At 40.4% G+C, this 21,870-nt stretch overlaps 2 protein-coding genes across 3 annotated transcripts in view; both read left to right on the top strand.

Moving 5' to 3' along the window:
- Rnmt (RNA guanine-7 methyltransferase) overlaps window positions 1-13,287 on the top strand; it is a 28,208-nt gene extending 14,921 nt beyond the window's left edge. For both annotated transcript variants that reach the window (XM_021658847.2, XM_021658848.2), the window contains exons 8-11: window positions 2,420-2,537; window positions 6,518-6,619; window positions 8,778-8,811; window positions 9,902-13,287. In XM_021658847.2, coding sequence (XP_021514522.1) covers window positions 2,420-2,537; window positions 6,518-6,619; window positions 8,778-8,811; window positions 9,902-9,939 — 292 coding nt within the window. In that variant the 3' untranslated portion in view covers window positions 9,940-13,287. The remainder of the gene's footprint in view (window positions 1-2,419; window positions 2,538-6,517; window positions 6,620-8,777; window positions 8,812-9,901) is intronic.
- A 15-nt stretch (window positions 13,288-13,302) lies between these two features.
- Mc5r (melanocortin 5 receptor) lies at window positions 13,303-20,645 on the top strand. Its single transcript, XM_021658851.2, has 2 exons — window positions 13,303-15,917; window positions 16,855-20,645. Exon 2 carries the CDS (start codon window positions 16,895-16,897, stop codon window positions 17,864-17,866), a length of 972 nt encoding a protein of 323 aa, XP_021514526.1. The 5' UTR covers window positions 13,303-15,917; window positions 16,855-16,894; the 3' UTR covers window positions 17,867-20,645.
- Window positions 20,646-21,870: the final 1,225 nt, after the last annotated feature.

The following is a 21,870-nucleotide window of genomic DNA, read 5'->3' as shown; positions in this document are numbered from 1 at the left end:
AGTTTCTTATAGGTTGATTTCCTTATTCATGGGTGTATCACCTCATGAACATTAATTCCCAAGAATTCTGGTGAACTGCAAGTACAAGAGAAATTGAAGGTTCTGGACTTTATTGTGTGGCTTAATCTGCAGGATTTCCCTGCCAGGAAAATATAATAAAAGATGGAGGCTATATTCAGGTGATCAAATTTCATACTCTTTGAAAACAAACATCTTCTATTTTGAATATTAACCGAAGAAGCAGGAGGTTTTTGCTTACCAGATTTGGCCGGTGGTTATTTTAATCTAGACCCAGTCACCTTGTAAATTTCAGAGTACAGAGTTTTCATGAGTTAGTACAATGTAGTACAATGTTGTTGCATATGGCTCATCCTTGTAGTCCTACACTGAAGAGACTGAAAGAAGACTACTGTGTGTTTGCGGCTCTAGTGTAAGACTGTCTCAAAAACAAGGAAAGAAAGTAGAGAGCTGAGGAAAGGAGGAAAAGAGAAGATCAAGTAAAATAGACATGACAGGACATGAAAATACTATATACAGTGTAACAGATACAAGCTGCTTACAAAATTTAAAATTTTAAAACAATTTGCTTTTTATTTTAAAACTTAATAAACCCTTCAACTTCATAAAAGAAAAAATTAGTTTTTTAAAAAAATTGTTTTCTATGTTAGCTTGATGTTTTTGCTTATCAGAATTAGTAGTTTTAGTAGACCCCAGAAAATAAAGTGACAAATACTGTTTTTCAGTGCTGAGCAAACTCATTGTTTTCTACTTAAATTGCTTGAACACAATAATTTTAGAAAGTTATAGCTTCTTTCTTTAACATATAATTATTTTCATCTCATTAATTTTTTTTTTTAGAATTTTATGTAGGAGTTACAGTTTTGATCAAATCCAACCCCTCCCTCTCCATATCCACTTTTTCCTATGTTCCTCCCACATTATCCTCATAAACTAACGGCCTTTTCTATTGTTGTGATGATGATGATGGTGACAATGATGATGTAATCTATTAAGTGCAGGAAGAGTTGCCCATGTTCTCAGGGCTTTTTCCTATTTGTGTTCTGTGATGAGGCCTGGTCATCTGGAGTTAGTTTGTTGCATATGTGTTTGATGGGAGTTCCTTAGTCCACCTATGTTGAGTGGGAATCCGTTCCTCTTTTTGCTGTTAACTAATGGCTGATTTTAGCTTAGGTAGGAGGCATATACAGTTCTCTTAATTAAACTTATTTTGGTTTTTGATTGGTGATTCCAATGTAAGTTTTTCAATAGATTACTTATATTCAGTGTGTGTGTGATTGCTTCACTGAGGTCTCTGGACAGGTCAGGTGTGGCTGAGGTATCCAGATACTAAGTGTAGGCCAGTGCTCGGGTTGTGGAGTTGAGGGGAGTATAAAAGGGACCTTATCAGCAGTGTGTCATGTGGGATCAAGAACCAAAGGTCATTGTGGGGAGCTGAGGACATAGCCTGCTTGTGTTCCTCCTTCCTGGGGCTGAGTCAGGGGAAGTGCAGTGTGGGTGGATGAGAGACATAATAGTTTCACCAAGAAAACCCCTGGCTACAGCCTAACGTATCATTTTTTAAAATGCATTTATTTGTGTAAGTATTTGGTGATGCAAATGTTAAGTAAAAATGTTGAGGTGAAGATGGCTTCTTGTCATTTAATTAAGAAATGAAACAATAATGTAATTAATTTACTGAAAAAACCCATTCATATTGCTCAAATAGGGTTCTTTGTCTTCCAGACAGCTTCCAACATTCCCTGTAGTTGGTATAGAGAAGTAAATAGGTTCTGGAACAAACTATAAAACCTTAACATTTAGAAATTGCATTAAAGGGAAACCTATAAAGCAGTCTTCAAAGAAGCCATCCAGATATAGTTTTGATAGGAAATAATAGTTTGTCTTACTGGAGAATGCATATTTTAAGATGTTGGCTTCATTTGCAGCCATGAGGTATTAATAAGGTAGATTTTATAGAGCAGCGCTCTGTACGACCCTTTCTTCCATGAACTATTTGTCACGCTGAATGAAGACCTGTCTTCAAGCTTATGGGTCTTTAGAATGCTTGTTTCCTCATAGGCATGTAAGTTTTTACTCATCCTTCATTGATATTATTCTGCTTAACATAAGTAAATAGCTTTTTAGTTAAACCCAGATGTTACTGCTGTCACTTAAAAAGTATGACGTTAAAAGACTAGAGAGATGGCTCAGTGGGGGAGATGCACTTACTGCCCAGCATGGTGGCCTGAGTTCAAACCCTGGGACCCACATGGTAGAAGGAGAGAGCCAGTGCCCTCGAGTTGTACTCTGACCACCCACCCACTCATTCAAATACACTTAAACGTAAATGCAGTAAAATGATTTTTTTAAAAGAAATTACAAACATCTGAAAGCCTTTCCATTAATCTTTTTTGGACAGAATGGCAAAGAAGTATAATATGAAGCTAATCTATAAAAAAACATTTCTGGAATTCTATGAAGAAAAAATTAAGAACGGTGAAAACAAAATGCTCTTAAAACGAATGCAGGCCCTGGAGGTAAGTACACAGAAAAGGCATGAAGGTGCTAGGACTTGGTGAATATGTTCGGTATTCTGGGCTTTTTTCAAAGTTCTTCAGACATTGTACAGTTAGATGGATTGTGCAGATTGGAGTTGTGCAGATGCTCTACCTTCTGAGACAGGCTGATGCAGACTCTTCCATGGATGCTCGTAAACACTTGGTGAATGAATGAGTGCCACTCTAATCAGATTCTGTTTCCTAGGTAGTCCTACTTTAACCCATAGCTGTTGGCAGTGTGGACTGGAAAGAACCCTGTCTGTGCTCTGGTGTTATACTGAGAGCACTCCTGCCTCCACCTATTAGTGCTTACCTGTAGCACCTGTGTCCTTTCTGCGACAGGCATGTTTTTGGGTAAAATTGAGACGTCCTATCTAGAACAGTTCTCTGTGACCAGGTCCGAAGTTGAGGACCTCCTGGCCAGGGCCTAGGTAGCAAGTACATACCAAGGTATAATTTCCTTCTGATTACTCTGGTGATGCTTTGATAATTTGCCATATACTGAGCCAAGAGCCAGGCAAGAGCCAAGGTCCTGCTTCTTCCCTTTGTGATGTCTGGGCATGGATGTGTGCAGATGCTGGACTCGAAGGAATGACGCCAAGCTGGGCAGGCGGGTCGGTGAGCTGCATCTCGGTCTGGTAGTGAAGGTCCAGAGAGGAGAACGCCTTCTTTGATACAGCTCTTTCAGTGATCCAGCTCTCTTTATTGGGAGAATAGGGGTTATAGAAACCTTGGGGAAGTGGGTAGTGAATGTACATCATTGCCTGGGGCTGAGCTGCTGGGAATGCTTTATTTGTATGGAGAGGGATTCCAGGTGCTAGCTGGAGATGTCCTTACGAGGAAACCCGAAACCTGGTCACCAGGCTCTGTGGCTACCTCAATAGCTGGTAGAGATGGCAAAGCAAGAGCATGCACTGGGACACGCAGGCATTGAACAGGGAGGGAGCGATCCTTACTCCTTCCGGTCTCAGGATGAGATTGTTGGGGTTTGGATGTGTCTTGATCTCACACTTGCTCCAGGCCCCTGGTCACATGGTTCATATATCTTACATAATTTCTGTGCTTCTACTAGTGTAGCAATGAGAGTTGCACAGGCATTGGTTGCTTTCCCATTTCCTTTTATTAAGCAGATAGAAAGTATTCAGTGTGCTTGTTATTTGTTAAATTCATATGCAAAATTAAGATGGTCATTTATTTTTAAATATTAATATTCTCTTTGTTTGTTGTTGTTTGTAATAAGGTCTTATTCTATGGTATTAGTTGGCCTGGAATTCATTATGTAGAGCAGATGCAAGTCTTGAAACTTGCAGCAGTCCTCTTGCTTCTGAGTGCTGGGCCACAGGTGTGAAGTCCAGCAACTTAGAATATCATTTTAAGTACTTGAAGCCTAGCTTGTCTTGCTTGTATTCAACCCATGAAAGAAGCAAAGCAATCAATTTTTTTTTTTTTTTAAATCAGGCAGCCTAATGCGTAGGAAGGTTCAAGGTCACCTAGCTGTTAGATAATTAGACTTTTGGGTGTCCATCGTTCTCTTGAAGTTGCAACCATAGTTATTCCCTTGCATTTTCAAATGAGAGGATCTTGAAATTCTAGTCGACTTTTGAAACCTAGAATTAATTAACTTCATCAGTTATACAGCCTGTCTTTTAGAATTAAGAATGTTTTTATATGTGTCCCATGTTTTAGAATTATGGATGTTTTTATTGGCTTTGAATTAGGGTAGGAGCTTGGTTCTGTTTGTCCTGAGGTAAAAAGGAAAAGGGGAAGCTGTAATTCCTCATGTGTTTGCACATCGCCCTTCTCTGATGGACAGTACATGCACGATCATTGATTCCTTTCAGTCTATAAACAGTGGATTTCTGTTACTGCTTTAAAATGTGTTTAGGTAACTAGATTGCAAGAGAAGAAGGATCTTAGGGATTTTTTGTTGTTGTTGTTGTTGTTTTAAGTGAGATCAACACAGGCATTGAATCCAGTACAGTGTAAGAGTGGGTAACAAAGGAGAAGAAATATTCGAAGGGTAGTGAGTATTTAAAAAGGAGGAAGGCAGCAAGGATGTAGACAGAGGCGTTAGAAAATGGGATGTTTGAAGTGTTAAGTAATAACTTCCTGTCATAAGCACACTGCTTTTTCAGTTTGCTTTCTCCTTCATTCTGCCCTTGAGGCTATGACCCTGGCGATGGAGGAACATAAACAGAAATAGCTTGCTGGTTGGAAAAGTGTTTTGCTGGTTTACTTCTTGACTAAGCTCCTGTGTGCCTGTGAAGAACATTGTTGCTTGTGTGGGATATGGAGGACAGTTTGGAGGGATAGTGAGATCAAGGGTGGAAAGAATGGTCTTTAGTCCAAGTCAGAGATTTTAAGAGGTCTTCTAAAACATGCAGCGTTTGGCTGGCCAGGCTTTCATCACTAGACCTTTGCTACTTTCCCATAGTACTCAGAGGAGGAAGGCCAACTGGGAGGCTAAGGGCCCAGGGACTAGAACTACAACAGTCAGACCTTTTGTTCTCACTTGGAACTTCGTTGCGAAGCACTTCTGGAAGGGTGACTGCTTTGAGGACAAATACTCAGACACTTGGTAAGGTGGTTGTTATTGACAGGGAGGGCAGGTTTGTAGCTCTTACCATTTACTTGGGTCATCTGTCAGTAAAGGAATTGGTAACTAAACTTGACTGGATTACAACAGAATGAATGAGAGCCATTCAAAATAAAGTTCTGAAGCTTTGTTATATGGTGACACGAAAATCAAGAGATTGAAACTCAAAAATTTAATTGCTTTTGTTAAGATTGGATAAAATAAAGCTGTGAATGCTAAGAATATGCAAATCCCACAATGCCACGTAATTTTATGTTTTACTTTTCATAAAAGCTCCTGTTGTGTAGTCTAGGCTGTCTAAGAACAGGCATTGTTCCTGTCTCTATACCCTGAGTACTGGGAATATAGGCATATGCTACCAGGCACAGCAACCCAGTATACTTTATTTCCAATACCTAGATATGCTGTAGGATATTTATAAAGAAAAAGGGAAAGGGGCTGAGGAGATGGCTCAGTTGGAAAACCTGAGTGAGAGCCCCCGAACCTATAAAATAGCTGGGCACAGTTGCTGGTGTCTAATTGTAAAGGCAGAGATGCCCTAACCACTGAGCTCCAGAACTGTGAGAGACCCTATTTCAAAAAATAAGGTGAATGATCGCAAACAAAGTTGACCTCTGGCCCACACATACACATACCCTAAAGAAAATGGGGAAAAGAGAGTAAAGTAGACATTTGTGAGTAATTCTCAGGAAAGTTTCTTGGGACAAGCTAGGTTTTAAAGTGGCTACATCCAGCTCAGTTTCTTCAAATACTAAAGACTACTTTGTAGTATAAAAATACATTGCTTAAAATGAATTAAACATAGCATGTGAAGTATTCTAGAACACTACTTTTTCCCAACAACTTTTTAACTTTTCACAGAAAAGCCCTTTAGCAGAAGTTAAGATGTAGATAGATGGTTTCTGTGAATGACCCTTCTTGAGAATTAAATTATATAGTTCATCCAAATTGTAAGTCATCTAAGATAATAGAAGTTGGCCAGCATAGCTGCTTTTAAAGCTAGTTCCCTCTCCCACCTTTTTCTTCTATGTGAAAACTGTGTATAAGGCCTGGAGAGATGGTTTAGTAAGTTCAGAGCTCTTGCTGCTCTTGCAGAGGATTTGAGTTTGATTCCCAACATTGTATCAGGTGGCTCATAGCTGTCTGGTGCAACTCTAGCCTCTGGATCACCAAGGGCCTTCTGGTCTCTGTGGGTACCTATACACCCACACATCTTAAAAAAGAAAAAACAACAAAAAAAAAACCACTTGTAGTTATGAAACAATACTTAAGGATTATTCTTACTGTTTCAGTCGTTTACTGTGTCAAACCGTTAACAATTGCAGTAAGAGCTCTTAACTAGAATTTGCATTTGCTTCCTTAGCCATACCCTGCAAATGAGAACTGTAAACTTGCCTCTGAGAAGGTGGGTGACTACGCGCATGCAACAGAGTACATGAAGAACAGTCAAGTGAGGCTGCCTCTGGTGAGTTTCCAGCTTTCACAGTCAGGAAAGGAGCGTGTATTGTATGGAGACTTGGGTTATATCACTTATTCACAATATTTAGACTAACTGGATTATAGACTTGCAAGTAATAATCTGTTTTCCCTGAGTTGTGAAGCTTTGGATGCTATAGAATGTAAAAGATGTTTATTTCAGTGAATAGCATAGAGAGAGCTCTTTTGAGGCAGCTAAGGGTGGGGAAAAATCACAGGCTTGGTTTGCAAGATCCTTGCCAACTCAGTATCGAGAGGGAATTTTGAGCTCTGTGAACTTGAATGGATATGAAGAATATTTTCTTTTGTATTGACTTCTTTAGTCAGGCTCTCAGTTTTAAAAAGTTAAGATTGTGATGGTAAGACAAGCTATGATGGTATAAGTGAAGACTGCAGACATTCGCATAGCATGTTTCTCTTGATGCCTTAGAATATTCTAGAATGGCCAAGATGAAAAACTCAAGCGATAACACATGCTGGAGAGGTTGTGGAGAAAGGGGAACCCTCCTCCACTGCTGGTGGGAATGTAAACTGGTACAACCACTCTGGAAAGCTATCTGGCGCTTTCTAAGACAAATAGGAATAGTGCTTCCTCCAGACCCAGCTATACCACTGCTAGGTATATACCCAAAGTTTGTTCAAGTACACAAAAGGGACACTTGCTCAACCATGTTTATAGCAGCTCTATTTGTAATAGCTAGAACCTGGAAACAACCCAGATGTCCATCAACGGAGGAATGGGTACAGAAATTGTGGTATTTTTATACAATGGAATACTACTCAGCAATCAAAAAGGAGGAAATCATGAAATTTGCAGGCAAATGGTGGGAGCTAGAAAAGATCATTCTGAGTGAAATATCCCAGAAGGAGAAAGACAAACATGGGATATACTCACTTATATAGACCTATAAGATATGATAAACATAATGAAATCTATACACCTAAAAAAGATAACCAATTGGGCGGACATGGGGTAAGATGATCAATCCTCATTTAGAAAGACAGAGGGGATGTGCATTGAACGTATGACAGGAGTCTACTGAGCGCATCTGAAAGACTAACTAGCAGTGTTTTCAAAGCAAAGACTCATGACCAAACCTTTGGCAGAGTATAGGGAATCATAAGAAAGAAGGGGAGTTAGTCTGATGGGGAAAGGATAGGAGCTCCACAAGGACCAAATATATCTGGGCACAGGGTCTTTTCTGAGACTGACACTCAACCAAGGATCATGTATGGATATAACCTAGAACCTCCGCTCAGACGTAGCCTGTGATAGCTCAGTAACCAATTGGTTTCCCAAAGTGAGGGGAACAAGGACTATTTCTAACAGGAACTCAATGACTGGCTCTTTGGCCTCCCCACCCCCGAAGGGAGGAGCAGTCCTGTTAGGCCACAGAGGAGGGCTTTGCAGCCAGTCCTGAAGATACCTGATAAAACAGGATCAGATGAATGGGGAGGAGGTCCCCCCTATCAGTGGACTTGGAAAGGGGCACGGTGGAGATGAGGGAGGGAGGGAGGGACTGGGAGGGAATGAGGGATCGGGACACGGCTGGGATACAGAGTTAATAAAATGTAACTGATAAAAAAAAATAATAATAAATAAAAAAAAGGTTAAAAAAAAAGAATATTCTTCACTCATAATTTCTTCAAGCTTTCGTGAGGTCCTAGAACTGACACTAGATCATATGAAGTCAGTGGCCTATGCAAACCTGCACATACCTTCTCATACTGAAATGTTGCAATTTTTGGCAAGTGTAATTTATTTGGCGATGCATACTTTGTGGTTTTTTTGGTGAAATACGATGTCAAGTTTTTCATTTTTAAGTTATAGATTCAAGGAAGATACTTGTTTCAGTTATTAACTCTCCTCCCCAGCAACTACTAGGAATATAAAGAAATTTGTGTTTTCTTGCTAAAACATTTGCTAGTCCCTAATACCAGGGACACTGAATATATACATTGAGACTATGTTTAAATTTTTTTTCAGAAAGTTAATCTTACCGATAATTTTTAGATATGTATCTTATAATTTTATGTATTTTTAAAGTGAAGTAAGTGAAGATTTTGCCAGCTCTATCCTCTAATAGAAAATAAGCTTAAATTTCTTCTGTATTGAATCTGAAACTTTCTTTTTTCTGTAATTTTAGGGAACCTTAAGTAAATCAGAATGGGAAGCTACAAGTGAGTATATCATTCAGCTAACTGACAATTTCTGTGATTCTGTTGTAAGGAATCATTAAAACTTGAAAAATTTAAATTTTTTTTCTTATACATTTTGTATTTATGGTGATATATCAAAACACCTATTCCACATATATGTATATATCCATTTCTACATTTGCATAGTGACAAGAGAATATATGTGTAGGCAATGATACATAAGTATTTTCACCAAATACTTGTTAATAAGCAGCTGCCTTTATCTTCACCTCAGGATTTTGTTGAATTGTTTGGCCTTCCGTGCATATAACTTAATTTGGCCATTCAGATGTTGACAGCAGAAGGGGAGTATAGAATCCTAAGGAAAGCAGAGTAAGCAGGGCTCATATAGAGCTTGTGTTTGGAAACAAGTGTCCTACAGACACATTCTGACGTTGGACTGGTATCTTCACAGTCCTGGCAGGTATATGAAGTCCTGGGCTTCTGTAGCAGAGTGATGTAGAGGACTTCCGCTTTCAGATCCTCAAAATTAAGATAAAGGAGTTCTAATCCTTTACATGGGTGTCTTGAGAACCTGAACACAGTTTTTATTGTCTCTATATAATTTAAATGTATGTAGATTATACTGAATGCAAAAGTAGTAGTCAGAGACATACTATTTAATATTGAACATTGATTTGCAAAAATTATATGGAAGGACTTCAGGGAATTAAAAAGCAAACAAGTATGCCTTCTAGAGTTTAGTGGAAGAAACAAACAGATAAATATTACCAATTTAAACACTGACGAGGGGAAAGGTAGGTGGAGAGCTTAAAGGTAAATCTTCAAACTGGCAAACCCTGAGAAGTAGGTAATATTCATTGTTATTGAAAGCTTAGTATCTGGACTCTCAAACTGTGTGATTTCAAATTATGAAATCAGATTTTTGTGTTATTAGTGGTGTTAAATGGCGAACTAGAATTTTGTTTTGAAATAACATAAATGATCCTGTATCTACCCCCAAACTCAAATAATAGAAAATTGTTGACGTTTTCTTTCTCAATGCTGCTTGAGAATATTTCCCTGATGATAAGAGTAACTGAACTCTGGCTTTCCTTTACCTCTTCTTTAGGTATCTACTTGGTTTTTGCCTTTGAGAAACAGCATTGAGCAAGTTGCCTCAGAGCAGCACTCCATCCTTCCACAGGAACAAACCATCTCAGATACGTTTGAGAACTGTTTGTTTATTTTAATAGTAAGTTCTAAGTGTGTAGGATGCTGCCAAAAAGTCCATTGTATAAAATTGATATTTACTGTCTGTGACAGGTTAGCATTGTGTGTGTATATAAGAATGCTTCATCTTTAAGATCTATTTTTAAGTAATATTTTAAGAATTGTTTCTCTCTATTGTCAAAGATTATAACAAGGCGTGTCAGAGCACTGACCTTTCCACAGTGCTGTGATTTGCTGAGTGTGTTTACAGAGCTGAATTTACAACTCTAGAATTGGCAAAGAACGCTGGTTTGCCACCATGCACTCATTTCAAGTTGTGTTACAGTGTTTTTCAAGATTAAATGGTTTCTGTTCTATGCATTTGAATGTAAGTGTTCATTACATATTGCTAAAGTTATAAGATTAAAATTTGATTTTAGATTGTCATAAGAGCTACCTAGCTAGATTTTGACAGTGTTTCAATAAAATAACTATTTGCTAATACCCTGCAATTATGTGACTCTATAGAAAATTGTAGGTGGCAGCATAGTTATTGTGGAATGGTTGATATTCTCTTAAGAATTTCTTACCATAACAATTTATACTCCAACTATTGCGGTTGTAGTTAGGGTATGTTTAACTTTCTTCATTGGACGGTGATTCAGTGGTTAGATATTCTTAAGATTTGCCATGTCATTCTGTCACATAATGTCTTCAAATGTCTATATGCAAGTGCAACGGGAGTAGCATGTAAGATAGACTTCTGATGCCTCTTCACTAACAAGAGAACTCAGTTACTAATGCTGTGTCCTTCCTGGTCTCAAACAAGCAACACATACTCTTAAAACATTGGTACTTCACACAGCAGGGCCCACTGTCTAATTGTCTCTTGAAACATTCACTTGTTGTGGCACTGATGGTATAGTGGTCAGCATGGCTGCCTTCCAAGTGTTTATGTGCCGTCTCACAACCATCATAATTGTCATTGTCAATTATAGAATTGACTTCTAGAACTGATGCCCGTGTAAACTGCTTTCTTACATTTAAGCAACTTGCTAGCCTTTAGATGTATCAGGAAACATGAGCAAATATGATTATATATTTGTTTAAAATTCATTTACTTAAAGGACAGTTTACAAAGATGCTACTTTCTATAAAAATCTGTAGTACTTTCTCTAAAAGTAGGCTTAGGGCCAGAGAGATGGCTCAGCAGTTAATAGCCTTGGCTGCTCTTGCAGAAGACCTAGGTTCAGTTGCTATCACCTACATGGCAGCTTACAGTCATCTGTAACTCTAGTTCCAGGGGCTCTGCATCATCTTTTAGCCTCCCTGGACACCAGGCATGCACATAGTGCAGGCAGAACACTCACACATGTAAAATAAAAATAATTGTTTAAAAAAATTATGTATAATCACTGTTCTTAGTATGAGAGGGTAAGTCAGATCCTGGTGCATGGGTTGGGGTTGGGGGAGAAAAGTTCTTGCTCTTAGAAATTTAAAATCATTTTATTCCTGAGGAAGGTACCATTAAGTATTTTGATGGTTTGGCAGGTAGAGAAAGCTTTGTCACAATTCATGATCTTAGTTAATAGGTGATACATCAATTTTTAGTCTTTTTCTGCCCATTCCATTCCATGGGTCATTTTTAGGAGAGAAGAATTCCTCAAAGGAATTACTCAAAGGGTGGAGTAATTGATGGCTATCCCAAACAACAAGAAGAGAAATGTGGAGTTCCCAGGCCCTTTCCTGAGGAATCAGAGAGAACTGGACTGGGTCTGAGATGGGCTCTAGTCATTACACCTACTGTCAAAGAAATAGGAGAGTTCCCATGATGCCACAGTACAGGAAACAGTTCAAGCAGCTGCCTTTTTCCTTTTGTGGTGTCCTTATCTGTTGAGCCTCTACTCCTCCACTGCTTCTTGCTGAAGTTAAATGACTCAGCTTGTAGTCTTGAGGACAAGAATGGGAAGGTGGCCTTTTTCGTTGTTTCTTTCAACAGATGAGACTTTTCCAGCATTCTTGGAACATAAATGTTTAATTTTGTCAGGGCCTGTAGCACCTGATGAGAGAGGTATGGCTTTTCACTGTAGGATCCAAGAGCCCCTTATCTTGGGCTTGGTGAGGAAAATGGGTCAGACGAGCTGTCCCGATGCTGCCAGGCCTGCACACACTGTACCCTCAAAGGCTGACTTTCAAAATGAAGAGCAGGGGCTGGAGACATGGCCCAGGGGTTAAGAGTACTCGCAGCTCTTCTGAGGACTGGAGTTTGGTTCCCAGCATGTACATTCAGACACCCACACATAAATGAAAATAAATCTTTGCAATGAAGATCACGTAGGCCATTTGTGAAAATGACATGACTCGAACTAGAGATAGTTGGCTTGGGGGCAAAGCTTCACTGTATTATGACCTAGAATGCTGACATGGAATTGCTTGGGCCTAGAATTTACTCAGGGAACGTTCCAGTGTATGCAGTGCTGGTGGGGAGAAGCTAAGGAGTTGTCAGCCCATCCCCATCCTTCTGGTGGCCTAACCTGCACAGAGAGCCTCAAGCTGGCTCACACACCACTTCAGTGCCCCTGACCAGTTTAGAGACTTGTCAGTAAGAGAAGGCTGTGACTGACTAGAGTTCTTTAATGATTAATGGACCTGTGTGATGACTGAATGGCAGAGAGGACACAGACTTTTTCGAAGACCAAAGCCACATTAACAGACCCACTTTGCGGTAGGCTTTCACTCCTAGAGTCGCCTACTTTCCATGGGTGTAACAGGTGGTCCTGCAGCTTGGGGTGATAGTGATGGAGGCACCTTAACTTGGGTGTAGTAATTCCTGGGTAAAGTGCTCTAGTAATTAAGGTGCCCTGGCAGAGACAGAGATAGACTGTTCTTCATGGTGTGGAGACCTAGTCCTCCAACCTTACTGTGTGGATGAATTGGCACAAGAGAGTCTCTTTAAGATATAGAAATACTGCTTTAGTGTGAATTAAGCCAGCAGGCCGAATGTGGATTTGCTTGTTTAACCTGTTAAAGTATTGTATCTCTATAGGCAATCAGAGATTCCTCACAGACAAAACATACATGAATTCATAAGCCAGAAGCTGGAAGTTCTCTTTGACGACTGTGATCTGTAACCATCACCTAGTTCCAAGCAAAAACTGTTTCATCTGGCTTGGAATATTATGTGAATGAAATTAAAAGTACATTCTTTGGCTTTCACTTGGCAGTGTTCAAACTCAATAGTAGTACATTTGTTCATTCTCATGATTGTACAGTATTCCATTGTGTGAATAAACAACATTATCCAGTGGTGGTTTGGTTCATTTCTAGCTTGGAAACTGTATTACCACAGTTACCTACTAAATGAGTTTTTGTGCATGTAGCCATATTTTCTATTAGGAATAAGATTGCGTGGTGATAGTACGTGCACTAATTGATATTTATTGAGAGCTACCCAGCTTTCCAGAGTTCAGTTAGCCTACATTCTTGATAGACCAGCTGTAGTTTGAATGAGGATGGAAGCGCCCGTGTATGTTTGAATACTCAGTCCCTAGTTAGTGGAACTGTTTGGGAAGGATTAGAGATGTGGCCTTGAAGGAGGTGTGTCATTAAGGAAAAGAACCAAATTAATAGAGTTATTACAAGAGTCATCGGTGAAATCCAGAGTGTTGTAAGAACACACATCAAAATCCATGTTCCACTTAATTGGAAAGGCTAAAAGAAATGGATGGATTTCTTTTTTTCCTTTTTTTCTGGTTTTTGACACAGGGTTTCTCTGTAGCCTTGGCTGTCCTGTACTCACTTTGTAAACCAGGTTGACCTTGAACTTACAGATATTTGCCTGCATCTGCCTCCCTGAGTGCTGGGATTAAAGGCATGCACCACCATGCCCAGCTTGGATGAATTTCTTAATGCATATGGTCTACCAAAGTTAAGATATTTTTAAAAATTAGATACATCAAAAGAAATGACATTTTAAAACCTCCCATCCAAAACAAAACCAAGCAAACAAGTTTAAGCCCAGATTGATTTGCCATAGGACTTTAGCAGAACATCTTTGTAGCAAAATCTCTGAAGATACTGGGAATACAAGGTAACCTAGCACAATCAAAGCTATATATGTCAAACTTATAGTCAGCATTATATTCAATGGGGGAAAACCTCAGAATTTCCACTAAAATCAAGATCAAGAGTAACTGTTCTTTTCAACAGTTATTTCATGCAATACCTTGCAGTCTCAGAACTGTAAGATGACATAAAAGGGGCACAGATTAAAACAAAATGGAAAAATTATCATGTTTTCAAATGATGCACTTCTGTAGATAAGATATCCTAAAGAAAAAACACAGCAAAGTTGCAGGATACAAAACTAACCTGTCAAAACCTTCCTGCCTTAATGTATACCAGTAACAAAAATACCATACAGAAACTTGGTAAATAATCTCATTTGTAACAGACTAAAAAAAAACATATCCCGAACTATACATAAGCAAGGAAGTAAAAAGGCTTATGCAATGAAACGTTTAAAACAGGGTAGAAAAAAGTTGAAGACACTAGAAGGCAGAAAGACCTTACTCATGGATCAGCATATCGTGAAGATGGCTATAATGCCAAAATCAATCTATACGTTCATTGCAATTTCCAACAACTTTTCAACAATGCTCTTCACAATGTTTTTTTTGTTTTTTTTTTTTTAAATCACACGGAAGTGCATAGATCCTGGATAGCCAAAGCTATTTTGAGGGAAAAAGAATTCTGGGGTTATCACCATGGCTGGTTTTAAATGATAATAAACGTAGCCCCAGCAGTGGCTTGAGGAACTATGCCTAGTGGCCAGGAAATGCCCCTTACCGAAGCTCGCTCTCTCTTTTCTTTTGTTAGATGGGAGTGATAAAAGGCAGTCACTTGCCGTATTGTTTTTGAAAAAAAGATTAAGCAAAACAGTTCCGTGTGACGTCACCGGGCATCTACATATTGCTCTCCCAGAACAATACCAACGCCTTGCTGGCTTTCGTGAAGACTCCATTTGCAGCACTTTATTGTGAAGCCAGCATCTTTTGCAGATCTCTCTCTGACCTTAAAGATGGAGACTCGGTGGCTAATACTTGCCTGTATGGGGTTTTCTGCCAGCCAGTCTATTGCATGTACAGGGGTCTGGTCTCCAGTTAGGTAACCTTCACAGAGTAGGGATTGTGCCTCTCCCCATGACACAACCCCACCCCCCACAAACCTGCGTTTTCGTGTTTATCCCTGGCCCCTCTGTCTCCATCTCTGTCTCGGTCTTCCCCGCCTTGTCTCCCTCCCCAACCCCTCTCGTGTGCGTTTGTGTGTGTGTGTGTCTGTGTGTCCACCAGAGTTTCCAGGCTCTGGCCTTTCCAAAGTACAAGTATTAAGACACACCGGTAAGCCACTGTAGCGGAAAGACAAAGAACGGGTCACTGAACTAGGCAGAATTTTAATCGGTTTGAGGAAGCGAAGGGGAAAAGAATTATTTCGGCAGAGAATCATTAGCTGGAAAATCCATCCGTGCGCACCTAGAAGGCTAGAAACATTTTGTCTTGGATGCGCCTCAGAGGTTGTGTTTTGCAACAACCTAGAGGCAGACCACTAGGTGGCAGTGCAAACACGACTCTTAGACTTCATGCCCGGCAGCAAGTTGCAGGAGACCTCAACCCAGCAGGTCAAGAGAGGTGGCGATCTGGGCTGGAGGGAGGAGGCTGTTTAAAGGCAGAGTGGTGAGGTGCTGGGCTAGATTGGGAGGAGACTGCGCCCTAGCCCTGGCGATGGCCCTGCTCTGTCGCCGAGGTCCACGCAGGTGAACATCAGGTGCCCTGGCAGAGTGGAGCGTACAGTGAGAGCGCCTGAGCCTGAGCCGGTACCCAGACACAACTCTTCCCCAGAAAACGCCGGATACCTCTACGTGGAGGAGAGCAGAATGGGTGAGCCAGCTTGAGCAGGGGTATTTTTAAGGCAGCTGGATGTGGTGCTGAATGCAACCATAGAATCGGTCCATACCTCTGAGGTGTAAATGTAGCGCAAATGATTACAATCTAATAGTTTTACCTCACTGCTAATACAATGGCTCTTGGGGTGTGTTTTGTTTTAACATTTCATAACTGTTTCTTCATACTGTGCTCATGTGGAGCTTATAAAATTCGCAGTCAGATTCAATGAAATTCATATTATTCAGAATTCAAGGGAAATATTTATTGAGGGGAATGTACTGTTGTTTTTCTCTACTCAACATACTGCAAAGTAAGCTCATATATCGGAGGCAATAAGTTTGTGTTTCAGCTCAAGCCAAGCGACTGTTTCGCTACAGTCTCTTATGCCATTGGGGAGTATGCATTGAGGATTTGAGGAGAATCCTGGTTAACGATAAGAACACAGATACATCTGCCTTTCTTAAGGAAATGTTTGTATGTTCTTCAGAAATCTGGGCTCACTTGAGCAACATATGATGTAGTAGTCCCAGTAATGTGACAATCTGGAGACTGCTTGGGACTGTTAGGAAGCTTTGATAGGGTTCAGGGGATGCTCTGAGGGTGGACTTAGGAGCCAAAAATTAGACATGGAAAGAGAAGCTGTACTTGGCATAGAAATGGAAGCTATTCCTGTAAGCCAACAGTGACAGAATGTGAGTCTATGGAAGAAGAGGCCTGTGAACGCATTAAGCTTGTATGTTAGGGGGACAGAATTCCAGGCACTAGGACCACTAGTCAGACGGGACAAACCTCACGCTTCCAGCATGTCGTGTCTGTCTGCCCATTTTCCTAGGTGTGCTTGCTTCTGGTACAGTATGGTGCTCTGTGCTGTGGTGCACACTTACACTCTTGAGAGCATAATAAAACAATAGCAAACAAACCTGTTTTACAGTAAATCTGATGCCAAGAAGCGGAGGCCTTTTCTTCCAGCAATGAACTCCGCATCTCACCTGCCTTCCTTGAATCTTACCCTGAATGCCTCAGAGGACACTTCAGGACCAAATGTCAGCAAATCTTCACCCTGTGAAGACATGGGAATTGCCGTGGAGGTGTTCCTGACTCTGGGTATCATCAGCCTCTTAGAGAACATCCTGGTCATTGGGGCCATAGTGAAGAACAAAAACCTGCACTCACCTATGTACTTCTTTGTGGGCAGCCTGGCAGTTGCGGACATGCTGGTGAGCATGTCTAACGCCTGGGAGACCATCACCATTTACTTGATAAATAATAAACATCTGGTGATAGCCGACACCTTTGTGCGTCACATTGACAACGTGTTTGACTCCATGATCTGCATTTCGGTGGTGGCCTCCATGTGCAGTCTGTTGGCCATCGCAGTGGACAGGTATATCACCATCTTCTATGCCTTGCGCTACCACCACATCATGACGGCACGGCGCTCCTGGGTGATGATCGCGTGCATATGGACCTTTTGCATAAGCTGTGGCATCGTTTTCATCATTTACTATGAATCCAAGTACGTCATCATCTGCCTCATCTCCATGTTCTTCACCATGCTGTTCTTCATGGTGTCTCTCTATATCCACATGTTCCTCCTGGCCCGGAACCATGTCAAGAGGATAGCAGCCTCCCCCAGATACAGTTCTGTGAGGCAAAGGACCAGCATGAAGGGTGCCATTACCCTCACCATACTGCTGGGGATTTTCATTGTGTGCTGGTCTCCCTTCTTCCTGCACCTTATCTTAATGATTTCATGCCCTCAGAACATCTATTGCTCCTGCTTTATGTCTTACTTCAACATGTACCTTATACTCATCATGTGCAATTCTGTGATTGATCCTCTGATCTATGCCCTCCGCAGCCAAGAGATGCGGAGGACCTTAAAAGAGATCATTTGTTGTCATGGCTTCAGACAAACTTGTAGGCTCCTTGGCAGGTATTAAACACCTCCCCCTCTCTAGGTCTCTCGTCTCTCAGTCATTTAGGTTCAGTCAGAGGATGAGCAGGGTCTTGAAGAATCCCAAATGTATTCTCCTTTATCTCTTTTGCAGCTCGAACCTTTTTTTTTCCCCTTCTGTTTTTAAATTTATGGTCATTGTGTTTCCAAAGTCTGACATGTGGATCATCTCCATTCTGAGAACAGGCTTTGACAATTGTCTCTCTACATCTTACTCTTTCTCTACTCCCCATCCCATTTGTAGGAGGTTTCACCATCCTCTACCTGTCCTGGTAAGTGACCTCAACATCCTGGGTGAGCAATTATCAAAAGAAACACTGAGGAGGTCTGTGTCACCATGAGTGACTTCGTTTGTTTGTTTGTGTGTTTTGTTTTTCTCATGATGTGGTTCATTTTTGTTGAATGTACCTTTTGTATTCTTTTCAGGAATGGCAAGACGTCCAGCCCCTTTTCATTTGAAATTTCTGTTTTATTTGCTATGATTGTTTCTACAGATCTACTAACCTAGACTTCTGGTTTATGGCTTGTCTTTAGAATTGTCTGAGGATCAGCCTTAACTACTACACTATTATATATATGCTATACTATACATACATACATATACATATATATATATATATATGGTATGTTGTATATGTGCTACTGTACCTGCACTTCTGTCCATCATAGTTTTGGACTTACTCAGACATAAAAAGTCTATGCTACAAACTTTGCTTTGTGTTGTGAAAGTCCCTATGACATTCGGTGTCCTGTTTTGACTCAATTCAGCATTCCTGTGAAATGTTTTGGGGTCACGTCAGGGGCTCTAGGTACATATCCACCTTCTCTCCATTTAGCACATGGCCATAGTCAAACTAGATTGGTTTTCTCACACATAGTCTTTCAGCATCTCCTGGTGTCTGAAACTTTGTCACTGTATGCTTCCCAGTGTCTTAACCTGCCTCTAGCAACCATTTTAAAGGCCCAGTCTGCAGCAAAGAAATAGCATTTTCTCCAGTCTGAAATGGAGGAAAGGAATACAGGCTCAGGCTCTAACTATGCCATCACCAGCCATGTATATGTCCTTAATTTCACCACATCTGTGCTGACCTCCCAGGATGGCCGAAAGAACTACCTGAAAACTGAAAAAAAAAAAAGGGGGGGGAGAACTTCTTGTAAAATTTGAAAAATATAGAATGATTTTTAAATTGAAAAGCACTGATCCACATGGGATAATGAAAACAAACCTGAAGGAAGGACGCAGGCGTTAGTGGCCAGAGCAGTGCTGTGGATGCCAAGAGACTTGCTTTGCTCAGCACAGCCAAGGGCTCGCAAGTCCCAGCGTTCTCATCTGAAATGAGGGGGTGAGTCCCCACAGCTCGCAGGTTCCACTTTGCAGTAGGATCTTGGTATTAGTGTTTTCCCTTTTGTTAGATACTTGTCATCTAGACTGTTTCAAAATGAAAGAAAAAAGTGTAAATAAAACAATGAACATAGAAGTCAGCCCATGGTGAACTACTGGTGTAAAAGGGGCCTTTTCTACAGAAGAATTTCAGAAGAGAAAACCTTTGTTTTTGTTTTTCCAAGATAGGGTTTCTCTGTACAGCCTTGGCTGTCCTGGACTCACTTTATAGACCAGGCTGGCCTCGAACTCACAGAGCTCCTTCTCAGTCTCCCAGAGTGCTGGGATTACAGGCATGCTCCACTGTGCCTGGTGCAGAATAACTTTTGAGTACAAGTGCATAATTAGCTTGTGGGCACAAGCAGCCACTCCTCTAAGAGCTCAGTATAGGGGGAAAAAATGGTTCTGGGATTAACAGCAAAGTAGTGAGATGTCCAAATCATTACAAGATGGCAAACAAGCAGGTTGTTGGCAACTGATTTGAAAAGAGCCTCTAGCCTTTCAAAATGTGTCCTGTTCATATTTGCTGAATACTCACAGGCAGGAAGTAAAAGTTCTCATTGTAACCCTTACAGGAAGCGGAATCAAGCGTTGCCGTGGATGTCACAGGGCTATGGGTTGTCTGCAGGCTTCCTCACCTCTGTCCTAGGCAAGCACTTGCAGGGGTTGTAATTCCTGTGTTGAATCTTCTGACTATCATCCTTGAGGATCGAGCACGGTGATTAGAGTTGCAATCACAGGGGTAGAAGGCGACGTTGATCTCGGTTACACTGCTCAACTCTCAACACTCAACTCTCACTAGGCTAATTCTCTGCTCTGGGTGCTAAATGGCTCCTATAAATTCTTACCTTTAGATTAATGTATTTACGAACGCACTAGACTACATTTTAATCTCTATGTAAACAAAATAGCCTTCGTGTTCAAATGTGGTTACGTTTAGGAAAATACATGTATGTGGTAACTTGTTAAATATATGCAAATGAGCCAACCTCTGGCACTCAAAATGAAGTCCCTTTAACAGGAAAAGAACACACATGCATGTCAGACATGTGGCATTGCGTGTCAACTTTATGTTTCTGTGGGAAATATATTTGCTGTAAATATGTGTCAGAGAAATCGTTAGTGAAGTACAAGTATGATTCAATTAAAACATACTATTAAATATATATATATAAAATAAAATGGATGGATTAAATTGTACATTTGAATTGGTCATTCAGATATGTGAGATTTGGAGGGGTTTTTTGTTGTTTGTTTGTTTGTTTTATTTTATTTTATCTTTCTGGAAAGTTTCTGGTAGGTATTACCAAATGAGAATGTACATACATTGGGGAATTTCACTTCACAGGATTTATTGCCTATTGTACTGATATTTGAAGTTATGTTAATCCTACAAATAAAATAAAATTTGTACTTGACTAGATATTGTTGAAAATATGTCTTAGTATATAATTATTCTGGGGCTATCACTTATTATGAGCTCAGTGTGGGGCTGGAAGTCCTGGCTCTCAGAGAACTTCTGTCACCCGCGAGTCAATGACATGAGCTGTGCCAAGACATAAATATTTCAAGATATATGGACCCACTTCAGGAGACTTTATAGAGTTAAATGCAACTTGTTCAGTCCTGGGTTATGAAATGACACTTCCAGGCTTTACTGGCAGCTCTTTTTGGCAGATGTGAAGGTGAATAGTTGAGCTTTGAGTAACTGAGAAATATCCCAGGTTGTCTCTAAGTCCATACAAGAGCAAGGCCAAATCAAGCCTTAGCCTCCTGAGTGCTGAGCTTGTAGGTGTGTGTTGGCATTCCCAGCTGGGATTTTGTTTTCAGCAAGCTTCCAAATGCCATTGGTCCAAGGCATTTGAAGAAACTTTAAGAAACTCTGGTTCTCAGGTAAAAACAAGGTCAAATGACAACAGTTTATTGCTTGTTTTCCTATCATTGCTACATGCTAAAAGCGAATTAGCAGAATCCCTTAAAGCTCTTCAGAGACCAGATTGTTCAAGGTCTAATGTCTGGCTCATACATGCAAGTTTCTTTCTTTCTTTCTTTCTTTCTTTCTTTCTTTCTTTCTTTCTTTCTTTCTCTTTCTTTTTTTTTTTTTTAACTCATTTTCACTTCTAATTTCCAGGTGGGCCAGGAATTCCTCTATGCCTAAACACTCACTGTTGGTGAGCAGTGCCTGTGGCACACTCATCATGATGCCAGGTGTGCCACAAGCATTGTCATTGTATGTTCAAGGAGCATTAGGCCCAGCATAATTATCAGGGCTGTGTGTGTGAAAAGGACACATTGTGCAGTTAATAAATTCACCTGGCATGGCCTCACATATCTAGAAGGAAGTGTTTGTTGCACTCCTGCACCGAAGAGAGCAGGTACCACAGTTTCAGGATGTGGCGATGAGTTCGGAAAACCTTCTAGGCAATCAAGGTATGTCTGATTCTTTCCTCCTTTCTCATTAAGAATTATTTTCATGTGTAAAGAAAGAGGACATATTAGACCTAGTAAAGAGAGATGAATGCATTAGCCTGTGTAAATCCTTGAAGACTGAATTGAGATTAAAGAGAGGAAAGAGGAGCATCGGATAGCAAAGCCATCTGATTCTAATC

The sequence above is a fragment of the Meriones unguiculatus genome, chromosome 2 (genome assembly GCF_030254825.1).
Source record: "Meriones unguiculatus strain TT.TT164.6M chromosome 2, Bangor_MerUng_6.1, whole genome shotgun sequence".
NCBI lineage: Eukaryota > Metazoa > Chordata > Mammalia > Rodentia > Muridae > Meriones > Meriones unguiculatus.
The sequence above is the reverse complement of the archived record's forward strand: the minus strand, read 5'-3'. Positions and strand labels throughout refer to the sequence as shown.